This window comes from Amphiura filiformis, chromosome 3 (assembly GCF_039555335.1).
Source record: "Amphiura filiformis chromosome 3, Afil_fr2py, whole genome shotgun sequence".
Lineage (NCBI taxonomy): Eukaryota > Metazoa > Echinodermata > Ophiuroidea > Amphilepidida > Amphiuridae > Amphiura > Amphiura filiformis.
Genome location: NC_092630.1, coordinates 31,599,688 through 31,622,378, shown reverse-complemented (window position 1 = coordinate 31,622,378; position 22,691 = coordinate 31,599,688). Strand labels below are relative to the sequence as shown.

Here is a 22,691-nt window from a genome sequence, read left to right as displayed (position 1 = left end):
TTAAACAAAAGAACAAGTTTCTACAAAAGAAACAACCACTAAATAGAAACAAAATGTCTCCGTGACATTGACAACGGTGATTCTCGCTCCGTGTGGCTGAAAACGATTCATGACGCCCTATGCAAACGTGCAAACATGGTCAATCAATTAATCAAAACAACAAATGTTCGCTTTGCTAAAAATAGCTACGTACGCGCACTAGTACGCGGCCGATTACGCGTTCGGCGAGTTGTTTACCGCTGCCGGTCAATGACCCGTTTGGCTGCGGTTGTACACAGGAGCTGACTTCGTTGTTACTCCAGGGTTGGCTCGTGACTGACAGCTATCAGATGTACTTCAGAGTAGCTTCTTAAGAGTACCTTTGGAGTAGCTCCGATATGGCGTATCCAGAAGTTGGCACTAGTGTAGCACCGGAGTTGGCTTCTAGACAGACAATGGATGGTGTAACAGCGAAGTAGCTCTGATATGGTGTATCCACTATGGGTTTGCTAAGGTGTAGCTACTTGAAGTAGCTTCAGAGTAGCTCTATTAAGGTGTAGCTTCAGGGCTACACCAGGTGTAGCCAAGGTAATCTGCCATGTGGTAAACCGTGAATGAGAAACTGGATGTGTAAATTTAAAATGAACCCCACGAAGTCCCTGAAAATGAACCCACTCATTTGCACGTAAAACTTACCATATTGACCAGGTAAATCTAACTGAAGGAATTAAAATGATACACAGGTTTTTCTCTCAAAATAACTTCGCATGGACTTAGGTGGCTTTTGTATTCATGTATTCAATTGATCACATTATCATTGATATTCTGTATTTTGACTTACAGTTGAGTGTGATGTAGGAGAATACACATGTGCTGATGGACTAAAATGTATTCCTGAAGCGTACCGCTGTGATTATGTTGCTGACTGTGATGACAACAGTGATGAAGTTGATGGCTGTGTGTGTGATCCAATGATTGAGTTTGAATGTGCCAGTGGAGGTTGTATCAATGGTACTTGGGCATGTGATGGTGAACCAGATTGTTTTGATGGCAGTGATGAAGTCAACTGTACTGAATGTTCTGAAGGAGCTTACCAGTGTGCAAATGGCAACTGTATTTCTGAAGAATGGAGATGTGATTATTTTGATGACTGTGGGGATAACAGTGATGAAGTTGATGGATGTGTATGTGATCCAATCATTGAATTCAATTGTACTGCTGGTGGATGCATCAATGGTACATGGGTTTGTGATGGTGAATCGGACTGCATTGATGGTAGTGATGAAGCAGCAGATTTATGTGGATACACAACTGAAACACCAACAACTGAAGACCTGATCACTGAACTATCAACTACTGAAGACATGGTCACTGAAGATATGGAAACAGAAGCAACAACTGAATTACCAGGTTAGTGTTTTTATGGTTTAATGGAATAAACATTCTAATTTTGCATGAAGTACTACTTGTTCTTCTTGATTTGCCAACAGCAGTGCCTTTCAGTTAAACATATTGATTATAAATGAGATAATTTAATGAATAATATTGCAGAAAGGGCAAATTGCTTGATACAGCTAAGTAAGCCCTGTATAAACTTAGACTCAAATTTGCCTAGGGGTGACAATTTAACACCCCAGCCCCTAATTTTATTTGGTACCACCTATTGAATTTTTTTTGAAAATTATTGTAAATTTAATGAATGAGACATTGTTATTATTTACATTTCAGCTCCAGTTGAATTCACTCTTGGAGATGTGACATCTTCCTCCATCAATGTGACAGTGATGGAAATTGCTGATGCCATCTCCTATGAATTAGTTTTAACTGACCCAGATGGTGGAGAAACAGTAGTTGATATTACACCAGAAGAATTTACGGATGGACAATTTACTTATATGTTTGACAATCTTGAACCTGAAACAGATTATGAAATTGGCCTTAGATATACAAATGCTGATGAAGACACTATTGATGCAGAACCATTGATGGCAACAACTACAGGTAATGTAAACTCTTTATGCTTGTTTATGTGCATGAATAACGTTTTCTTGTCCCTTTTTTTTGTAGATATTCACAGATTTGCAAATTCTTCATGCTTGTTTGTGTGCATGTATATTACACATTGCATAATCAAATGTTGGTCGCTTTGGTGTAGATATGCAGTTATGTTACAGATTTGTAATGTAATAGACAATTGATCACATTATCATTGATATTCTGTATTTTGACTTACAGTTGAGTGTGATGTAGGAGAATACACATGTGCTGATGGACTAGAATGTATTCCTGAAGCGTACCGCTGTGATTATGTTGCTGACTGTGATGACAACAGTGATGAAGTTGATGGCTGTGTGTGTGATCCAATGATTGAGTTTGAATGTGCCAGTGGAGGTTGTATCAATGGTACTTGGGCATGTGATGGTGAACCAGATTGTTTTGATGGCAGTGATGAAGTCAACTGTACTGAATGTTCTGAAGGAGCTTACCAGTGTGCAAATGGCAACTGTATTTCTGAAGAATGGAGATGTGATTATTTTGATGACTGTGGGGATAACAGTGATGAAGTTGATGGATGTGTATGTGATCCAATCATTGAATTCAATTGTACTGCTGGTGGATGCATCAATGGTACATGGGTTTGTGATGGTGAATCGGACTGCATTGATGGTAGTGATGAAGCAGCAGATTTATGTGGATACACAACTGAAACACCAACAACTGAAGACCTGATCACTGAACTATCAACTACTGAAGACATGGTCACTGAAGATATGGAAACAGAAGCAACAACTGAATTACCAGGTTAGTGTTTTATGGTTTAATGGAATAAACATTCTAATTTTGCATGAAGTACTACTTGTTCTTCTTGATTTGCCAACAGCAGTGCCTTTCAGTTAAACATATTGATTATAAATGAGATAATTTAATGAATAATATTGCAGAAAGGGCAAATTGCTTGATACAGCTAAGTAAGCCCTGTATAAACTTAGACTAAAATTTGCCTAGGGGTGACAATTTAACACCCCAGCCCCTAATTTTATTTGGTACCACCTATTGAATTTTTTTTGAAAATTATTGTAAATTTAATGAATGAGACATTGTTATTATTTACATTTCAGCTCCAGTTGAATTCACTCTTGGAGATGTGACATCTTCCTCCATCAATGTGACAGTGATGGAAATTGCAGATGCCATCTCCTATGAATTAGTTTTAACTGACCCAGATGGTGGAGAAACAGTAGTTGATATTACACCAGAAGAATTTATGGATGGACAATTTACTCACATGTTTGACAATCTTCAACCTGAAACAGATTATGAAATTGGCCTTAGATATACAAATGCTGATGAAGACACTATTGATGCAGAACCATTGATGGCAACAACTACAGGTAATGTAAACTCTTCATGCTCGTTTGTGTTCATGTATCAATTTTGATCACTTTTTGTAAATATGGAATTATGTTTCATTCACATATTTATAGTGTAATAGACATTTGATGACATTATCACCGATATTCTGTATTTTGACTAACAGTTGAGTGTGCTGTAGGACAATACACATGTGCTGATGGACTAGAATGTACTTTTGAAGAGTACCGCTGTGATTATGTTACTGATTGTAGTGACAACAGTGATGAAGTTGATGGCTGTATTTGTGATCCAATGATTGAATTTGAATGTGCCAGTGGAGGTTGTATCAATGGTACTTGGACATGTGATGGTGAACCAGATTGTTTTGATGGCAGTGATGAGGTCAACTGTACTGAATGTTCTGAAGGAGCTTACCAATGTGCAAATGGCAACTGTATTTCTGAAGAATGGAGATGTGATTATTTTGATGACTGTGGGGATAACAGTGATGAAGTTGATGGATGTGTATGTGATCCAATCATTGAATTTAATTGTACTGCTGGTGGATGCATCAATGGTACTTGGGTTTGTGATGGTGAATCAGACTGCATTGATGGTAGTGATGAAGCAGCAGATTTATGTGGATACACAACTGAAACACCAACAACTGAAGACCTGTTCACTGAACTATCAACTACTGAAGACATGTTTACTGAAGATATGGAAACTGATATGTTTACTGAAGCAGCAACAACTGAATTACCAGGTTAGTATTTTGTTAAATGTTGATGTCACTATTTTTGATAATATGATTGGATGCTGATTCGATCCATTGAGTAAATTGTTCACCTTAATTTGCAAATTCTAACAACAGTATTTAAAAACATTACACTTTAAACATTGATTATATATGAGATGATCACTGACATGAGTATTATATTGGTTATATTGGTCAAAAATGAGATTTGAAATGAGGGTATATTGCTTGATTCATGTTCTGTCTAAGTAAACAAGGAATGATGAAATGAAAGAGTTATTGTAACTTGATGAATGAGACCTTGTATGTTATTATTTACATTTCAGGTCCAGTTGATTTCACTTTTGGAGATGTGACATCTTCCTCCATCAATGTGACAGTGATGGAAATTGCAGATGCCATCTCCTATGAATTAGTTTTAACTGACCCAGATGGTGGAGAAACAGTAGTTGATATTACACCAGAAGAATTTATGGATGGACAATTTACTCACATGTTTGACAATCTTCAACCTGAAACAGATTATGAAATTGGCCTTAGATATACAAATGCTGATGAAGACACTTTTGATGCAGAACCATTGATGGCAACAACTACAGGTAATGTAAACTCTTCATGCTCGTTTGTGTTCATGTATAATCAATTTGGATCACTTTTGTAGATATGGAATTATGTTTCATTCACATATTTATAGTGTAATAGACATTTGATGACATTATCACCGATATTCTGTATTTTGACTAACAGTTGAGTGTGCTGTAGGACAATACACATGTGCTGATGGACTAGAATGTACGTTTGAAGAGTACCGCTGTGATTATGTTACTGATTGTAGTGACAACAGTGATGAAGTTGATGGCTGTATTTGTGATCCAATGATTGAATTTGAATGTGCCAGTGGAGGTTGTATCAATGGTACTTGGGCATGTGATGGTGAACCAGATTGTTTTGATGGCAGTGATGAGGTCAACTGTACTGAATGTTCTGAAGGAGCTTACCAATGTGCAAATGGCAACTGTATTTCTGAAGAATGGAGATGTGATTATTTTGATGACTGTGGGGATAACAGTGATGAAGTTGATGGATGTGTATGTGATCCAATCATTGAATTCAATTGTACTGCTGGTGGATGCATCAATGGTACTTGGGTTTGTGATGGTGAATCAGACTGCATTGATGGTAGTGATGAAGCAGCAGATTTATGTGGATACACAACTGAAACACCAACAACTGAAGACCTGTTCACTGAACTATCAACTACTGAAGACATGTTTACTGAAGATATGGAAACTGATATGTTTACTGAAGCAGCAACAACTGAATTACCAGGTTAGTATTTTGTTAAATGTTGATGTCACTATTTTTGATAATATGATTGGATGCTGATTCGATCCATTGAGTAAATTGTTCACCTTAATTTGCAAATTCTAACAACAGTATTTAAAAACATTACACTTTAAACATTGATTATATATGAGATGATCAATGACATGAGTATTATATTGGTTATATTGGTCAAAAATGAGATTTGAAATGAGGGTATATTGCTTAATTCATGTTCTGTCTAAGTAAACAAGGAATGATGAAATGAAAGAGTTATTGTAACTTGATGAATGAGACCTTGTATGTTATTATTTACATTTCAGGTCCAGTTGATTTCACTTTTGGAGATGTGACATCTTCCTCCATCAATGTGACAGTGATGGAAATTGCAGATGCCATCTCCTATGAATTAGTTTTAACTGACCCAGATGGTGGAGAAACAGTAGTTGATATTACACCAGAAGAATTTATGGATGGACAATTTACTCACATGTTTGACAATCTTCAACCTGAAACAGATTATGAAATTGGCCTTAGATATACAAATGCTGATGAAGACACTTTTGATGCAGAACCATTGATGGCAACAACTACAGGTAATGTAAACTCTTCATGCTCGTTTGTGTTCATGTATAATCAATTTGGATCACTTTTTGTAGATATGGAATTATGTTTCATTCACATATTTATAGTGTAATAGACATTTGATGACATTATCACCGATATTCTGTATTTTGACTAACAGTTGAGTGTGCTGTAGGACAATACACATGTGCTGATGGACTAGAATGTACGTTTGAAGAGTACCGCTGTGATTATGTTACTGATTGTAGTGACAACAGTGATGAAGTTGATGGCTGTATTTGTGATCCAATGATTGAATTTGAATGTGCCAGTGGAGGTTGTATCAATGGTACTTGGGCATGTGATGGTGAACCAGATTGTTTTGATGGCAGTGATGAGGTCAACTGTACTGAATGTTCTGAAGGAGCTTACCAATGTGCAAATGGCAACTGTATTTCTGAAGAATGGAGATGTGATTATTTTGATGACTGTGGGGATAACAGTGATGAAGTTGATGGATGTGTATGTGATCCAATCATTGAATTCAATTGTACTGCTGGTGGATGCATCAATGGTACTTGGGTTTGTGATGGTGAATCAGACTGCATTGATGGTAGTGATGAAGCAGCAGATTTATGTGGATACACAACTGAAACACCAACAACTGAAGACCTGTTCACCAAACTATCCACTACTGAAGACATGTTTACTGAAGATATGGAAACTGATATGTTTACTGAAGCAGCAACAACTGAATTACCATGTTAGTATTTTGTTAAATGTTGATGTCACTATTTTTGATAATATGATTGGATGCTGATTCGATCCATTGAGTAAATTGTTCACCTTAATTTGCAAATTCTAACAACAGTATTTAAAAACATTACACTTTAAACATTGATTATATATGAGATGATCAATGACATGAGTATTATATTGGTTATATTGGTCAAAAATGAGATTTTAAATGACATTAGTATATTGCTTAATTCATGTTCTGTCCAAGTAAACAAGGAATGATGAAATGAAAGAGTTATTGTAACTTGATGAATGAGACCTTGTATGTTATTATTTACATTTCAGCTGCAGTTGATTTCACTCTTGGAGATGTGACATCTTCCTCCATCAATGTGACAGTGATGGAAATTGCAGATGCCATCTCCTATGAATTAGTTTTAACTGACCCAGATGGTGGAGAAACAGTAGTTGATATTACACCTGCAGAATTTATGGATGGTCAATTTACTCACATGTTTGACAATCTTCAACCTGAAACAGATTATGAAATTGGCCTTAGATATACAAATGCTGATGAAGACACTATTGATGCAGAACCATTGATGGCAACAACTACAGGTAATGTAAACTCTTCATGCTCGTTTGTGTTCATGTATAATCAATTTTGATCACTTTTTGTAGATATGGAATTATGTTTCATTCACATATTTATAGTGTAATAGACATTTGATGACATTATCACCGATATTCTGTATTTTGACTAACAGTTGAGTGTGCTGTAGGACAATACACATGTGCTGATGGACTAGAATGTACTTTTGAAGAGTACCGCTGTGATTATGTTGCTGATTGTAGCGACAACAGTGATGAAGTTGATGGCTGTATTTGTGATCCAATGATTGAATTTGAATGTGCCAGTGGAGGTTGTATCAATGGTACTTGGGCATGTGATGGTGAACCAGATTGTTTTGATGGCAGTGATGAGGTCAACTGTACTGAATGTTCTGAAGGAGCTTACCAATGTGCAAATGGCAACTGTATTTCTGAAGAATGGAGATGTGATTATTTTGATGACTGTGGGGATAACAGTGATGAAGTTGATGGATGTGTATGTGATCCAATCATTGAATTCAATTGTACTGCTGGTGGATGCATCAATGGTACTTGGGTTTGTGATGGTGAATCAGACTGCATTGATGGTAGTGATGAAGCAGCAGATTTATGTGGATACACAACTGAAACACCAACAACTGAAGACCTGTTCACTGAACTATCAACTACTGAAGACATGTTTACTGAAGATATGGAAACTGATATGTTTACTGAAGCAGCAACAACTGAATTACCAGGTTAGTATTTTGTTAAATGTTGATGTCACTATTTTTGATAATATGATTGGATGCTGATTCGATCCATTGAGTAAATTGTTCACCTTAATTTGCAAATTCTAACAACAGTATTTAAAAACATTACACTTTAAACATTGATTATATATGAGATGATCAATGACATGAGTATTATATTGGTTATATTGGTCAAAAATGAGATTTGAAATGAGGGTATATTGCTTAATTCATGTTCTGTCTAAGTAAACAAGGAATGATGAAATGAAAGAGTTATTGTAACTTGATGAATGAGACCTTGTATGTTATTATTTACATTTCAGCTCCAGTTGATTTCACTTTTGGAGATGTGACATCTTCCTCCATCAATGTGACAGTGATGGAAATTGCAGATGCCATCTCCTATGAATTAGTTTTAACTGACCCAGATGGTGGAGAAACAGTAGTTGATATTACACCAGAAGAATTTATGGATGGACAATTTACTCACATGTTTGACAATCTTCAACCTGAAACAGATTATGAAATTGGCCTTAGATATACAAATGCTGATGAAGACACTTTTGATGCAGAACCATTGATGGCAACAACTACAGGTAATGTAAACTCTTCATGCTCGTTTGTGTTCATGTATAATCAATTTTGATCACTTTTTGTAGATATGGAATTATGTTTCATTCACATATTTATAGTGTAATAGACATTTGATGACATTATCACCGATATTCTGTATTTTGACTAACAGTTGAGTGTGCTGTAGGACAATACACATGTGCTGATGGACTAGAATGTACGTTTGAAGAGTACCGCTGTGATTATGTTACTGATTGTAGTGACAACAGTGATGAAGTTGATGGCTGTATTTGTGATCCAATGATTGAATTTGAATGTGCCAGTGGAGGTTGTATCAATGGTACTTGGGCATGTGATGGTGAACCAGATTGTTTTGATGGCAGTGATGAGGTCAACTGTACTGAATGTTCTGAAGGAGCTTACCAATGTGCAAATGGCAACTGTATTTCTGAAGAATGGAGATGTGATTATTTTGATGACTGTGGGGATAACAGTGATGAAGTTGATGGATGTGTATGTGATCCAATCATTGAATTCAATTGTACTGCTGGTGGATGCATCAATGGTACTTGGGTTTGTGATGGTGAATCAGACTGCATTGATGGTAGTGATGAAGCAGCAGATTTATGTGGATACACAACTGACACACCAACAACTGAAGACCTGTTCACCAAACTATCCACTACTGAAGACATGTTTACTGAAGATATGGAAACTGATATGTTTACTGAAGCAGCAACAACTGAATTACCATGTTAGTATTTTGTTAAATGTTGATGTCACTATTTTTGATAATATGATTGGATGCTGATTCGATCCATTCAGTAAATTGTTCACATTAATTTGCAAATTCTAACAACAGTATTTAAAAACATTACACTTTAAACATTGATTATATATGAGATGATCAATGACATGAGTATTATATTGGTTATATTGGTCAAAAATGAGATTTTAAATGACATTAGTATATTGCTTAATTCATGTTCTGTCCAAGTAAACAAGGAATGATGAAATGAAAGAGTTATTGTAACTTGATGAATGAGACCTTGTATGTTATTATTTACATTTCAGCTGCAGTTGATTTCACTCTTGGAGATGTGACATCTTCCTCCATCAATGTGACAGTGATGGAAATTGCAGATGCCATCTCCTATGAATTAGTTTTAACTGACCCAGATGGTGGAGAAACAGTAGTTGATATTACACCTGCAGAATTTATGGATGGTCAATTTACTCACATGTTTGACAATCTTCAACCTGAAACAGATTATGAAATTGGCCTTAGATATACAAATGCTGATGAAGACACTATTGATGCAGAACCATTGATGGCAACAACTACAGGTAATGTAAACTCTTCATGCTCGTTTGTGTTCATGTATAATCAATTTTGATCACTTTTTGTAGATATGGAATTATGTTTCATTCACATATTTATAGTGTAATAGACATTTGATGACATTATCACCAATATTCTGTATTTTGACTAACAGTTGAGTGTGCTGTAGGACAATACACATGTGCTGATGGACTAGAATGTACTTTTGAAGAGTACCGCTGTGATTATGTTGCTGATTGTAGCGACAACAGTGATGAAGTTGATGGCTGTATTTGTGATCCAATGATTGAATTTGAATGTGCCAGTGGAGGTTGTATCAATGGTACTTGGGCATGTGATGGTGAACCAGATTGTTTTGATGGCAGTGATGAGGTCAACTGTACTGAATGTTCTGAAGGAGCTTACCAATGTGCAAATGGCAACTGTATTTCTGAAGAATGGAGATGTGATTATTTTGATGACTGTGGGGATAACAGTGATGAAGTTGATGGATGTGTATGTGATCCAATCATTGAATTTAATTGTACTGCTGGTGGATGCATCAATGGTACATGGGTTTGTGATGGTGAATCGGACTGCATTGATGGTAGTGATGAAGCAGCAGATTTATGTGGATACACAACTGAAACACCAACAACTGAAGACCTGTTCACTGAACTATCAACTACTGAAGACATGTTTACTGAAGATATGGAAACTGATATGTTTACTGAAGCAGCAACAACTGAATTACCAGGTTAGTATTTTCTTAAATGTGAGTGGACGCGGCGAATCAGCCGTAAACTCGGCAAATTGTATTCTGAGTTAAAGTGTAAAATGTATGTGAAGGTCGTATTCATAGGTGTATTAATTCGTTGCGACAAGTATCTTATCAAACGCTGTTTAAAGCAATCAATAATACTACTGCTGAAGAGGATAATAAGCTTCTACCTATTTCTATAGAATAGTTCTTGTCTTTGTTTGCTTTGGCTAAATCCTGTTCAAGTGGTAGATAACAAAGCATTGTATTTTGTCTAGGTATGTATAATCAACAATGAACAATGAGAGGATATTTCTGAACCTCGTTGACTTGGGGATGATTTGAAATGACCGCCAGTTATGACTGTTGGATATTTATTACCAGAAATGTAGAAAAGAGACACATGTAGAACCGATAAAAATACAATTTTGTCGAAGGAACAGAGTTCAACAAATCATAACCCCGCTTTTGGATATCGTTTGAAGTCAAATGATATACCATTTTAAAGCTTATGGTATATATTTTCTAAACACGAAATAAAACAAAATTGACCGGGGCCGACTTTACGGCTGATTCGCCGCGTCCAGTCACAAATGTTGATGTCACTATTTTTGATAATATGATTGGATGCTGATTCGATCCATTGAGTAAACTGTTCACCTTAATTTGCAAATTCTAACAACAGTATTTAAAAACATTACACTTTAAACATTGATTATATATGAGATGATCAATGACATGAGTATTATATTGGTTATATTGGTCAAAAATGAGATTTGAAATGAGGGTATATTGCTTGATTCATGTTCTGTCTAAGTAAACAAGGAATGATGAAATGAAAGAGTTATTGTAACTTGATGATTGAGACCTTGTATGTTATTATTTACATTTCAGCTGCAGTTGATTTCACTCTTGGAGATGTGACATCTTCCTCCATCAATGTGACAGTGATGGAAATTGCAGATGCCATCTCCTATGAATTAGTTTTAACTGACCCAGATGGTGGAGAAACAGTAGTTGATATTACACCTGCAGAATTTATGGATGGTCAATTTACTCACATGTTTGACAATCTTCAACCTGAAACAGATTATGAAATTGGCCTTAGATATACAAATGCTGATGAAGACACTATTGATGCAGAACCATTGATGGCAACAACTACAGGTAATGTAAACTCTTCATGCTCGTTTGTGTTCATGTATAATCAATTTTGATCACTTTTTGTAGATATGAATTATGTTTCATTCACATATTTATAGTGTAATAGACATTTGATGACATTATCACCGATATTCTGTATTTTGACTTACAGTTGAGTGTGATGTAGGAGAATACACATGTGCTGATGGACTAGAATGTATTCCTGAAGCGCACCGCTGTGATTATTTTGTTGACTGTGATGACAACAGTGATGAAGTTGACGGCTGTGTGTGTGATCCAATCATTGAGTTTGAATGTGCCAGTGGAGGTTGTATCAATGGTGCTTGGGCATGTGATGGTGAACCAGATTGTTTTGATGGCAGTGATGAAGTCAACTGTACTGAATGTTCTGAAGGAGCTTACCAATGTGCAAATGGCAACTGTATTTCTGAAGAATGGAGATGTGATTATTTTGATGACTGTGGGGATAACAGTGATGAAGTTGATGGATGTGTATGTGATCCAATCATTGAATTTAATTGTACTGCTGGTGGATGCATCAATGGTACATGGGTTTGTGATGGTGAATCGGACTGCATTGATGGTAGTGATGAAGCAGCAGATTTATGTGGTTACACAACTGAAACACCAACAACTGAAGACCTGGTCACTGAACTATCAACTACTGAAGACATGTTTACTGAAGATATGGAAACTGATATGTTTACTGAAGCAGCAACAACTAAATTACCAGGTTAGTGTTTTTGTTAACATTAATGTCATTAGTTTTGACAATTTGATTGGATGCTGCTTCAAGCAATGCATTGAGTAGCTTACAAATTCAAACAATAGTTTTTTAATAAGTCAGTGCCTAATGATTACAAATGACATGATATAATGAACATGGTTAGACAACTTAAACATCTACAACTGAGGACATATATTACCTAAACTATCACCAACTGAAGACATATTCACTGGAGATATGAGAACCAATATATGTACTGAAATGGTGACAACAGATTCACCAGGTGAGATTCTTCTTCTTGACATAGATCTGAAAGAATGATTTTAGTTACTTGAAAATATTACCAAGTATACCAAGTACTGTTAGTGCATTTAAACATCCAGTTAATATAAATACCGATTTTTCTTTAATCTAAAGTGTTTTGGAGTCCCCAAATTAAGGTTTTCAAGTCTTTGGATTTAATGTTTTTCACAAGATGTTTTATTATAGTACATATTCTATTTAGATTATATAGTTATTATATATTTTTTAAGTAGATCATTTAGACCTATGCAATTGGTATTTTGTGATAATTGTTTTTGTTGTTTTATTTTGAAGACTTTTGTCCTGAAGGTCAGTTTGCATGCTCTGATGACATAGGACCGTGCATTGAAGACAAGTTTATGTGTGACGGATTCATTGATTGTGCAGAAACAGAGATTGATGAAATTGGTTGTAAGTTCTGTTTTAATCCTGGGTAGTGTAATTAATTTGTTTCTGTATATTTATTGTTACCTCTCAAAGCATGAGGATTATGTATAATCAAGGTAAAATGTTTGCATATTTTTGAGTACTTGAATAAATCACTACCTCAATATGTTATTGAAATGCTTTTGCCATTTGATCCTTTAATTTCTGCTGTCATTTATGTAAGAGGAGTTTGATAATGAGTACCAAAAAGTTCATAAATATTACTCTGACATAGAGACGAATTTTATAGCTCTAGTCCAATAACAGCACTTACTATGGATGTTTCAAAATCTGTCAGATTTCTTTATCAACACTGATGTTGTGATGACCTGTAATGTATACAACTCGTTGCTGAGCAAAGCAGTTGCCAGTTGGTTTCTTCTTCAGGAGATCATCAAACACATGAGTTAGGTTGTATTACCCCTTGTCTCTGTTCATGGTGGTACCCTGTTGTCTGATTTTCACCGCTCCTTTGATCCATCGTTTGTATTTGTCTGCCTCTTTGCCTAAAATCTTAGCCTCTTCCCGGTCAATGATGTGGTCATTTTTGAAAGCATGGTCTGTGATGGTCAATTTATTGACAGCTGATTGAGAAGCTTTTCTGTTTGCTCTTGTGTGAACATTAACCATATATAGTGACATATTGGTTATTTATCAAAATTCAGTATTAATGTATGCAGATGGTCTTGCATACTTGACAGCATCATATACTTGTGGGAAGCCATTCGAATGTACATATGCTGTGACTGCTGTCTTATAATAGTTTACAGTTATGTTATAATCACTGAGTGTGTCCAGGCATGCCATCATTTGTTTTATGGCTAGATTTCAGATTGGATATTCTTGGCAGCGGGGATAAATATGATTTTAAACATCATGCTAATGATTTTTCTGATGTGAGTGTAGTATTTTGCATAAGCTGCCTACAACAAGCTAACTGTCGGAATCAAGTTTGCAGAAATATTGTGTTCTGCCGTTCCTCAGTAACATTTTTATTTATTATTTAGTATTGTATTAAGTTAAAAAAAATACAGGTAATTCTGTTGATGTGTTGCCTTTTATCCCATACAGGCCCATGTCCAACAGAAGGTTATTTCAGGTGTGACAATAGGCGCTGTTTGGCACCTGACATTGTATGCAATGGATTTAATGACTGTGGAGATGGCACAGATGAAAGGAACTGTAAGTTGTTTTTTTAACCAGATAAGATCTACATTTTCTGGATGGCTAGGGTATAAATGATTAACATTTCATTTAAAAGGAATGCAGCAGATTGTTGAGACTACTAGGAACATGTTGCTTTTATGTGTTCATATCGCACCCAAGATAAAGTCCCCATGTTCCTGTCAGGGGTCAAAAAAAAAAAATTTCTAGGGGGCTATTTACAATTTTTTAAAATAAAAATCGCCCTGTATAGTTTTTCCATGGGGCTCTTTTAAGCTTCAAGGGGGCTACTTTAATTTACATTGAAAATCAACTGTACAGAAAGTTGTTTATTTTTAAAATTTTATATTATGAATTCATTACATGGGCTGAAAAATCGTCGGGAAATTTTAAGATTTTGCACCTGCGAAATGAAAACAGATTCGGACACTAAACTTCTTCTTAATTTAGTTCTGATGTTTAGTTTTTGGATGGGGGCGATTGTTGTGCTTTTGTATATTTTTTTCGCCCTGGTTCACCTTTGTTTGGGGGCTATTTTGAACAAATGAGGGGCGAATCGCCCTTCGCCCTCGTGTTTTTTGATGCCTGGTTCCTGTCAAGGATGTCTTTTTTTAAAATTTTACATTCCTATTTTTGAGTAGCATTTTTTGAAAAGTAATCTTGCTGAATATGACTTGTGCCTTTTTGGAGGAAGGAAAATGTGAATAATATTCAAAATGAATTGCCTCTGGTTATGGGCATCTACAATGCAGGCCTTATATGTATGTGGTTATTTTGATATTAACATTGATGTCTCTTTTCTTGATGTTCATATACTTCAGGTTTATCAGTTGGCAATGTCACTTCCAATTCAGTAGAGGTTATAATACCAGAGATACCAGATGCTGCTATCTATATACTCAACCTCGTACATCCAGATGGAAGCCAAGAAACTGCAAGATTTACACGAGATGAGGTGGTGGATGGCATGATTTTACATACTTTTGACAACCTTGATCGTGATACACAGTATCTGGTGAATTTGACAATCATTGATTATGATATGAATGTTATAGATGTTGGCTCAGTTACAGCAGACACACTGGCAGGTGGGTAATATGCATGTGTACTTGTCAAAGAAGTTATAATGGAGCAGTTGGACTCTGAATAGAACCATGGGTAAAGTTATGGGAGTCCTCAATATATATATTAGTCACGCATAGCTACCAAGATAACGTTCTTGTGTCATTAATGATTTACATCTTAAAAGATATATGATATAAAAGAATACAAAGGTTTGAACACATTGCTTAGCAGTCATAAACACTTTGCGTTGATTACTAACTGAAAATTAAAATGTGTCAGGAGCATGGCCACAATAATTATGGCAAACTGACATAATAAAATAATGAAGTGCACTAATTATGAACAGCACAGTCAGATATATACAGTTCAGTGGTGGTGCCAAGTGGAAGCATGAGGGCATTGCCCTTCCCCCCAACTTGAGCTTTATTCACAGTTGCTCCTAGTCCTAGTCAAAACAAAAAAATTCCAAAAGTTGTTGGACAAAAAATTCAAAATCCTCCAGATTTCACCTTCTTCCCACGCAAATTTCCACTGGCCAAAAACCCTGGTGCAGTCATTGATACAGTTGGTTTCTGTTTCTTGTTAATACTCACATAAGTTCATGATATACTTATTTCCAGCCTGTGCTGAAAGTGAATTTGCATGTGCTGATGGCCTGAGCTGTGTGCCTGAAGATTATCGCTGTGACTATTATATTGACTGTGGAGACAACAGTGATGAGGTTGATGGCTGTGTATGTGATCCAAGCATTGACTTCACTTGTACTGCTGGTGGATGCATCAATGGCAATTGGACATGTGATGGTGAAGCAGACTGCTTTGATGGTAGTGATGAAGCAGCAGATTTATGTGGTTATACTACAGAAACACCAGTAACAGGCATAGTAACTGAACCACCAGGTAAGCTTGTTTGTTTTTGTCAGTTTAGGCAATAACAAAGCATTCTAGATAGTGCAAACTACTCCTTATTTGACTTAATTTACATGATGAACAATTTGAGATAATTTTCAGTGAATTCAGAGTACTTTAGTTTCTGACCCCTGTGTGGCAAGAAACAACAACAACTGACCACCCCCAGCTTTGACTTTTTTTGCTTATAACTTGAGAACAGTATGTCACAAATAGGTCAAACTATACTTTTTTTGAATCCTTATTTACGCCAAGAGAACTCTGACTTGGTGTAGCTCATGCATATAAATGCTTTTTGAAATCTGCCATATTGAGTTGTTGCTCATGGGACAATAGTATAACTCAAGCATTTTCAATTTGAAGTATGAGCTATGAGGTTTTGGTCATGTACAGTTTGTCCACTCTGAAGTACAAAGTGACAATGCGCGAGTATACAGTGCATTGTGCTGCGCTCTGCTGAGGTATCGCGTTCCTTCAAAGTCGGCACAATGTGTGCATCTGCGCCAGTATTTTGTACTTCAGAGTGCTCAGTGCTTGTAATTTTGTCAATGATGAAAATTATGAGCATTTCCACTTTTCTTTCCATTACTGTCATATTGTGAAGTACCAAATAGCACAGGTATTCAATATGTTGCAAAAATATTTGACCCCATCTTGATATTGGCTAAATAAGCTGTATTTTCACTCGTAAGGGTACTGTGATTCATGACATTTCTTGTCTGCCATTTTGACTTCTTGATGTTCATACACTTCAGGTTCAGGTTTGTCGGTTGGCAATGTCACTTCCAATTCAGTAGAGGTTATAATACCAGAGATTCCAGATGCTGCTATCTATATACTCAACCTGGCACATCCAGATGGAAGCCAAGAAACTGCAAGATTTACACGAGATGAGGTGATGGATGGCATGATTTTACATACTTTTGACAACCTTGATCGTGCTACACAGTATCTGGTGAACTTGACAATCATTGATGTTGATATGAATATTATAGATGTCGGATCGGTTACAGCGGACACACTGGCAGGTGGGTAGCATGTATGTGTACGCTACAAGATTCTTATTGTGACCAACTGCATAGGTACATCATCACCAAGGTACCTACATAGTAACAATACTACTACTGCACTGGACCTATCAGCAGTGGTTCTGGACTGGTACTCCTCTGTTATTGCACAGTGCCAGCCTAGTACCTTGGTGATGATATACCTGTGCAGGTGGCCCAAATAAGAATCTTGTAGTGTACTTGTCAAAGAAGTTAAGTGGAGCACTTTGGGTCTGAATAGCACCATGGGTAAAGCTACAGGAATCCTCCAATATAGGATTGTCACTCATAGCTACCAAGATAATGGTCTTGTGTCATTAATGATTGGCATATTAAAAGATACATGTTACAAATGAATACAAAGGTTTCTCAGGTGCATGGTAACAATTGAGACTCAATATTTTCTTCTCCATTTGTGAATAATTATATTGATAAGGAAAGTTGGGCAAATTGACATATAATAAAGCAACAGAGTGCACCAATTATGAACAGCACACTAATATATATACAGTTCAGTGGTGGTGCCAAGGGGGAGCATTCCCCCCGAACTTGAGTATTACCCCCAGTCAGAACTAAATATCATTTAAAAGTTGTTGGAAAAAAGTGCTGAATTCAACCCCCAGATTTCACCTACCCCCTCTCCCCCATTACATTGCCCCAGCCGAAAGACCCTGGTGCCACCACTGGTACAGTTTGGTTTGCTTACTTGCTTGCTTGCTTAAGATGAGTGGTGTCCTCGAACTACAACAGCACGCCAAACCCTTCTGTCCTGCATGGCCGTTCCCAAATCCATAACGTCCAGTCCAGTGTCCTGTTTCAATACATCCACGTATGTTAGAGGGGGTCTGCCAGGTTTTCTGTTTCCATGTTTTGGTTATGGATCAGCTTGGCTACAGGCTCATTTTTGCTTCTGTATGCATGTCCAGCGAAAAACGTGTCCTCTCCCTGATCTTCTGTGAAAGTTTCGGTAGGTCCCCATACAGCTCTTTGTTTGTGATGTGCTGCTTCCAATTGATGTTGTAAACTGCTCTAAGCATTCTTGTGTAGCAACCATCAAGTTCTTGGTTTGTTTCTTGTTAATACTCATGTAAGTTCATGATATACCTATTTCCAGCCTGTACTGAAAGTGAATTTGAATGTGCTGATGGCCTGAGCTGTGTGCCTGAAGATTATCGCTGTGACTATTATGTTGATTGCGGAGACAACAGTGATGAGGTTGATGGTTGTGTATGCGATCCAAGCATTGAATTCAATTGTACTGCTGGTGGATGCATCAATGGCAATTGGACATGTGATGGTGAAGCAGACTGCTTTGATGGTAGTGATGAAGCAGCAGATTTATGTGGTTATACTACAGAAACACCAGTAACAGACATAGTAACTGAACCACCAGGTAAGCTTGTGTGTTTTTGTCGGATTTTGGCAATAAGAAAGCTTTCAAAATAGTGCAAACTATTCTTTATTTGACTTAATTTACATGGCAAACAATTTGAGATCATTTTCGTTGAAGTCAGAGCACTTTTAGTTTCCGACCCCTGTGTGGCCAAACAAACTGACCACCTTCTGTCACCTTTTTGCTTTTAACTCAAGAATGGTATGTTGCAGATAGGTCAAACTATATACTTTTTCTGAATCCTTAAGATGAAAGAAATACTTTGATATGATTTTTAAACAAATTTGGGCAAGTTTGAAATTTGACCAGAACCTAACAAAGTTCTCTGTATGCATCGACCTTCATTAATTCTATATAAATGAATCAAAATTGTTTTGTAAATATGGGTTTCTGTTTTGTCCAACAACATTAGGTAAGTATTAATTTGATATTGTACATGTAGGAGTATATAGGTAAGGCCAAAAAAAAAATATTGTTGTGTTGCCCTCAAGTGGAAAAATGGGAAATTTGGGTAGGACGGTCGGATTATTTTTTTTTTTTTTTTTTTTTTTTTAAACCTTCAGTTTTTAAAAATCCCCTCAAATATTAAATAATGCTTATTCAATTTGGGGACATTTGTCAATTTTGACTTCTGGATACCTGTTAGACAACAATTAAAGACTAGTCTTACAATAAAATATTAATTTTAAGTGAAAAACATTGAGTTTTTGAACAAATCTGTAAAATCATCATTCAAAAAAAAAAATTAGACCCTGATTTTTCAGGATTTAGGGTAGGACGGTTGAGGGCAACACAACAATTTAATTTTTTTGGCCTAATAAGGAATGCTACATGGTTTGATTGGTGTAAACATTGTCAAAAATTTAGCTAAAAAGCGCCCAAATTTCCTGAATTGGGATAAATAAAATTTGAAAGCTATCCGATAAAGGTGATAGAATCTTTTATTGAAGTTGATGAGGTTCTTTTATGATGTTTTTTCTTATTGCACAACAAAATTATCAAATTTGGCTTGGTATGTGGCTAGCAGTAGACACAAGAATATCAACTTAACTTTCAGAGCAGGCTATCTACATGTTTTATGCAATAGACATGGTTTATTATGATCAAATTGGCCTATATACATACTTGTTGATCATTAAGGGGTGCAGTTAGACAACACATTTTTGTACAGAAAATCTCTAAATAAGCCTGTAAATCAAAAGTAGCAACTATTAGTTGACTATATACTGTGTTCTGAAAAGGCATCTTCCCTGGGCATCTTCAAGTAAGGAAGGGAATCTTTGTTTTTCTCTTAATTTGACATAAAAAGAACCTTATTTAACAAGAAAATTGTATTCTTTAAATCCTAATGACAAAATACAGAACTTCTATCCCTCTTTTTTTACCTCTTATGCCAAACATGTTTTTGGAACAAATTGTATTTACTTTATTTGTAAGGCAAAAATCTAAAAACGATAATACATGAAGTAAATGGAACCTCAGTCTGTCAATAAAGCACTAGAAATGCCAGAATATCCTATGTTATTTCATTTGATTTGGTTGTCTTCAATTACACGATGTTACATTGTGGCTTCTCTTCCTCGTAATGTCTATTTGTTAATGCTTTCATTCTCCACTATCTTGGGTTTTTTCAAGTAACAGTGTTTTATCATTATCAGACACAATAATATTATTTGATGACTTTTGATCCAAACACAAGGAATTAATTCCTACCTCGGAATTTTCAGATGGTACTCCATTTTTCATCAGCGAGTGAGTGACTGTATCAGTTCGTGATCTTTTTGACCTTTGACCTGATAACAGACTCATAGACTCCTGACAGTTTGAACCGGCCCCCTCTTTGTTGAGAGATGGTTGGTTGGCTTTGATGTGAACTGCTTCTTTGACTCCACGTTGGAACCACCTGCTATTACTATTATTTGATATCATATTTGATATCATATTTGATATCATATTTGATATCATATTTGATATCATATTTGATATCATATTTGATATCATATTTGATATCATATTTGATATCATATTTGATATCATATTTGATACCATATTTGATACCATATTTGATATCATATTTGATATCATATTTGATATCATATTTGAACCACCTGCTGTTATATTATTTGATATCATATTTGTCTTTTTAGCACCATGTCCTGGGAGACAGGCAAGATGTGACAATGGAGTGTGTATACCTTCAAGATTCTTCTGTGATGGTTATTTTGACTGTGCAGATGGCAGTGATGAAATGAATTGTAAGTACAGCATGATGAGATATGCATTCTCTTTTGTCATGCATAGTACATATTTTAATATTTAACCCACACAATCCAAAATACTATCATGGTAATGTTACTGTCAGTTTTGTAGAAATGAGTCAGGTTTATTGTTTGAATTGAAAGGTCTTTAAACTTATAGATTACCAAAATATATGTAACACACACATTGTGCATTTGTGACAATTTGAAATTCTGGCAAAAATATTAATTAAACTGAAAAATCTAGTCATCATAATACAAACTGCTACTATCAACATCAACAAAATGCTCAGTGATTAGGTTTTTCTGATATGTGTTGGACTTGCCAGGTCTTAGATATGAGTCAATGGTGAAAATTGTAAGATATTTTAAAAAGTCGTACATTTCACCATTAAAAGAGCCTTTCAGGTAAACATAAGAGCCACAATATTCTGGGACTGAATTGGGATCATGACAAGACAGGGCAGGTAAATTCTATTTAAACAATTGATGGTTTGGTCTTGACTAATCCCACTTTCATTTAAAGATAGGGAAGTAGTTTTTATTTGAGGCAATTGCATTTCTGGATAAGGTTCCAGGATAGTATGTAACAAAGGAGACATTATTTTTACAATTTGGTATGATGACATGATCTCCTGAAAATTTATCTTACTGTGCACTTGTATGCTGAATGGATCACCATGACTTGCAAGTTTGTGTGATCCCTCAAATCATTGACATTCTATAAATGATAATTAGACTGATACAAAGAAAATTGTCAGTCAGGGTGGACTGGGGACGAGGCAATGGATCTGGTCATCAATAAGATTTATTGTTCAACTTTTCAGGGATGGCAGCACAGCAGGCTGCTGGGAAATCGAGTTTTGGTGATCATTACTAACACAGAAGTGCAGAAGATCAATATTTGCACTTCATAATTGAATATGATAATAGAAGAGCAGTGTCAATCATATTGGTTAGGGTGACCATACTGTGTGCTTCACTCAGTACCAATTATAGAAATGCACTGCCTGATTCTATTATTGAAATATAATAAAATACAAAATATTCTGGATATCAAAATTTGACATTGTGCTATTATGTTGCATCCACTTTTTTGATAGTCATTTATCAGGACAGTAATTGTAAAACCTTGCTGGCCTGACTATGAGATAGGTGGCTAGGACATTTAGATTCTTGACACTGATCCAAAATGATTGTTACTTGCCAGTCTTTTGAAATGTTACCTGCCAAGTAGCAATAATGCTGACAGGTGTTAAATCTATATCCCTGAATGCATCTGATGATCTGATAAAGATATGTAAGTAGGCACAACATATGAAAATGAGTCGCACATTATTCTGATTTCCATTATTTGATTTATGCTGCATGAATAATTTATAAGATACCGTTTGATTATTGTAGGTCCATGTGATACAGAAGGTGAATTCCGCTGTGACAATAACCGATGCGTTCCTCCTGATGAGATATGTAATGGTGTGGATGATTGTGGTGACAATTCTGATGAAACAGATTGTAAGTTAAT

At 35.9% G+C, this 22,691-nt stretch overlaps 1 protein-coding gene across 1 annotated transcript in view; it reads left to right on the top strand.

Moving 5' to 3' along the window:
• The window catches only part of LOC140147190 (uncharacterized), a 114,581-nt gene that overhangs the window by 71,871 nt on the left and 20,019 nt on the right, over window positions 1-22,691 (top strand). The window contains exons 57-81 of the mRNA XM_072168970.1: window positions 823-1,389; window positions 1,708-1,980; window positions 2,215-2,781; window positions 3,099-3,371; window positions 3,518-4,099; window positions 4,417-4,689; window positions 4,838-5,419; window positions 5,737-6,009; window positions 6,159-6,740; window positions 7,061-7,333; window positions 7,483-8,064; window positions 8,382-8,654; window positions 8,804-9,385; window positions 9,706-9,978; window positions 10,128-10,709; window positions 11,607-11,879; window positions 12,028-12,609; window positions 13,201-13,317; window positions 14,404-14,514; window positions 15,318-15,584; window positions 16,182-16,460; window positions 17,225-17,497; window positions 18,630-18,908; window positions 21,056-21,163; window positions 22,571-22,681. Of these exons, the coding sequence (XP_072025071.1) occupies window positions 823-1,389; window positions 1,708-1,980; window positions 2,215-2,781; window positions 3,099-3,371; window positions 3,518-4,099; window positions 4,417-4,689; window positions 4,838-5,419; window positions 5,737-6,009; window positions 6,159-6,740; window positions 7,061-7,333; window positions 7,483-8,064; window positions 8,382-8,654; window positions 8,804-9,385; window positions 9,706-9,978; window positions 10,128-10,709; window positions 11,607-11,879; window positions 12,028-12,609; window positions 13,201-13,317; window positions 14,404-14,514; window positions 15,318-15,584; window positions 16,182-16,460; window positions 17,225-17,497; window positions 18,630-18,908; window positions 21,056-21,163; window positions 22,571-22,681 (8,937 nt within the window). The remainder of the gene's footprint in view (window positions 1-822; window positions 1,390-1,707; window positions 1,981-2,214; window positions 2,782-3,098; window positions 3,372-3,517; window positions 4,100-4,416; window positions 4,690-4,837; window positions 5,420-5,736; window positions 6,010-6,158; window positions 6,741-7,060; window positions 7,334-7,482; window positions 8,065-8,381; window positions 8,655-8,803; window positions 9,386-9,705; window positions 9,979-10,127; window positions 10,710-11,606; window positions 11,880-12,027; window positions 12,610-13,200; window positions 13,318-14,403; window positions 14,515-15,317; window positions 15,585-16,181; window positions 16,461-17,224; window positions 17,498-18,629; window positions 18,909-21,055; window positions 21,164-22,570; window positions 22,682-22,691) is intronic.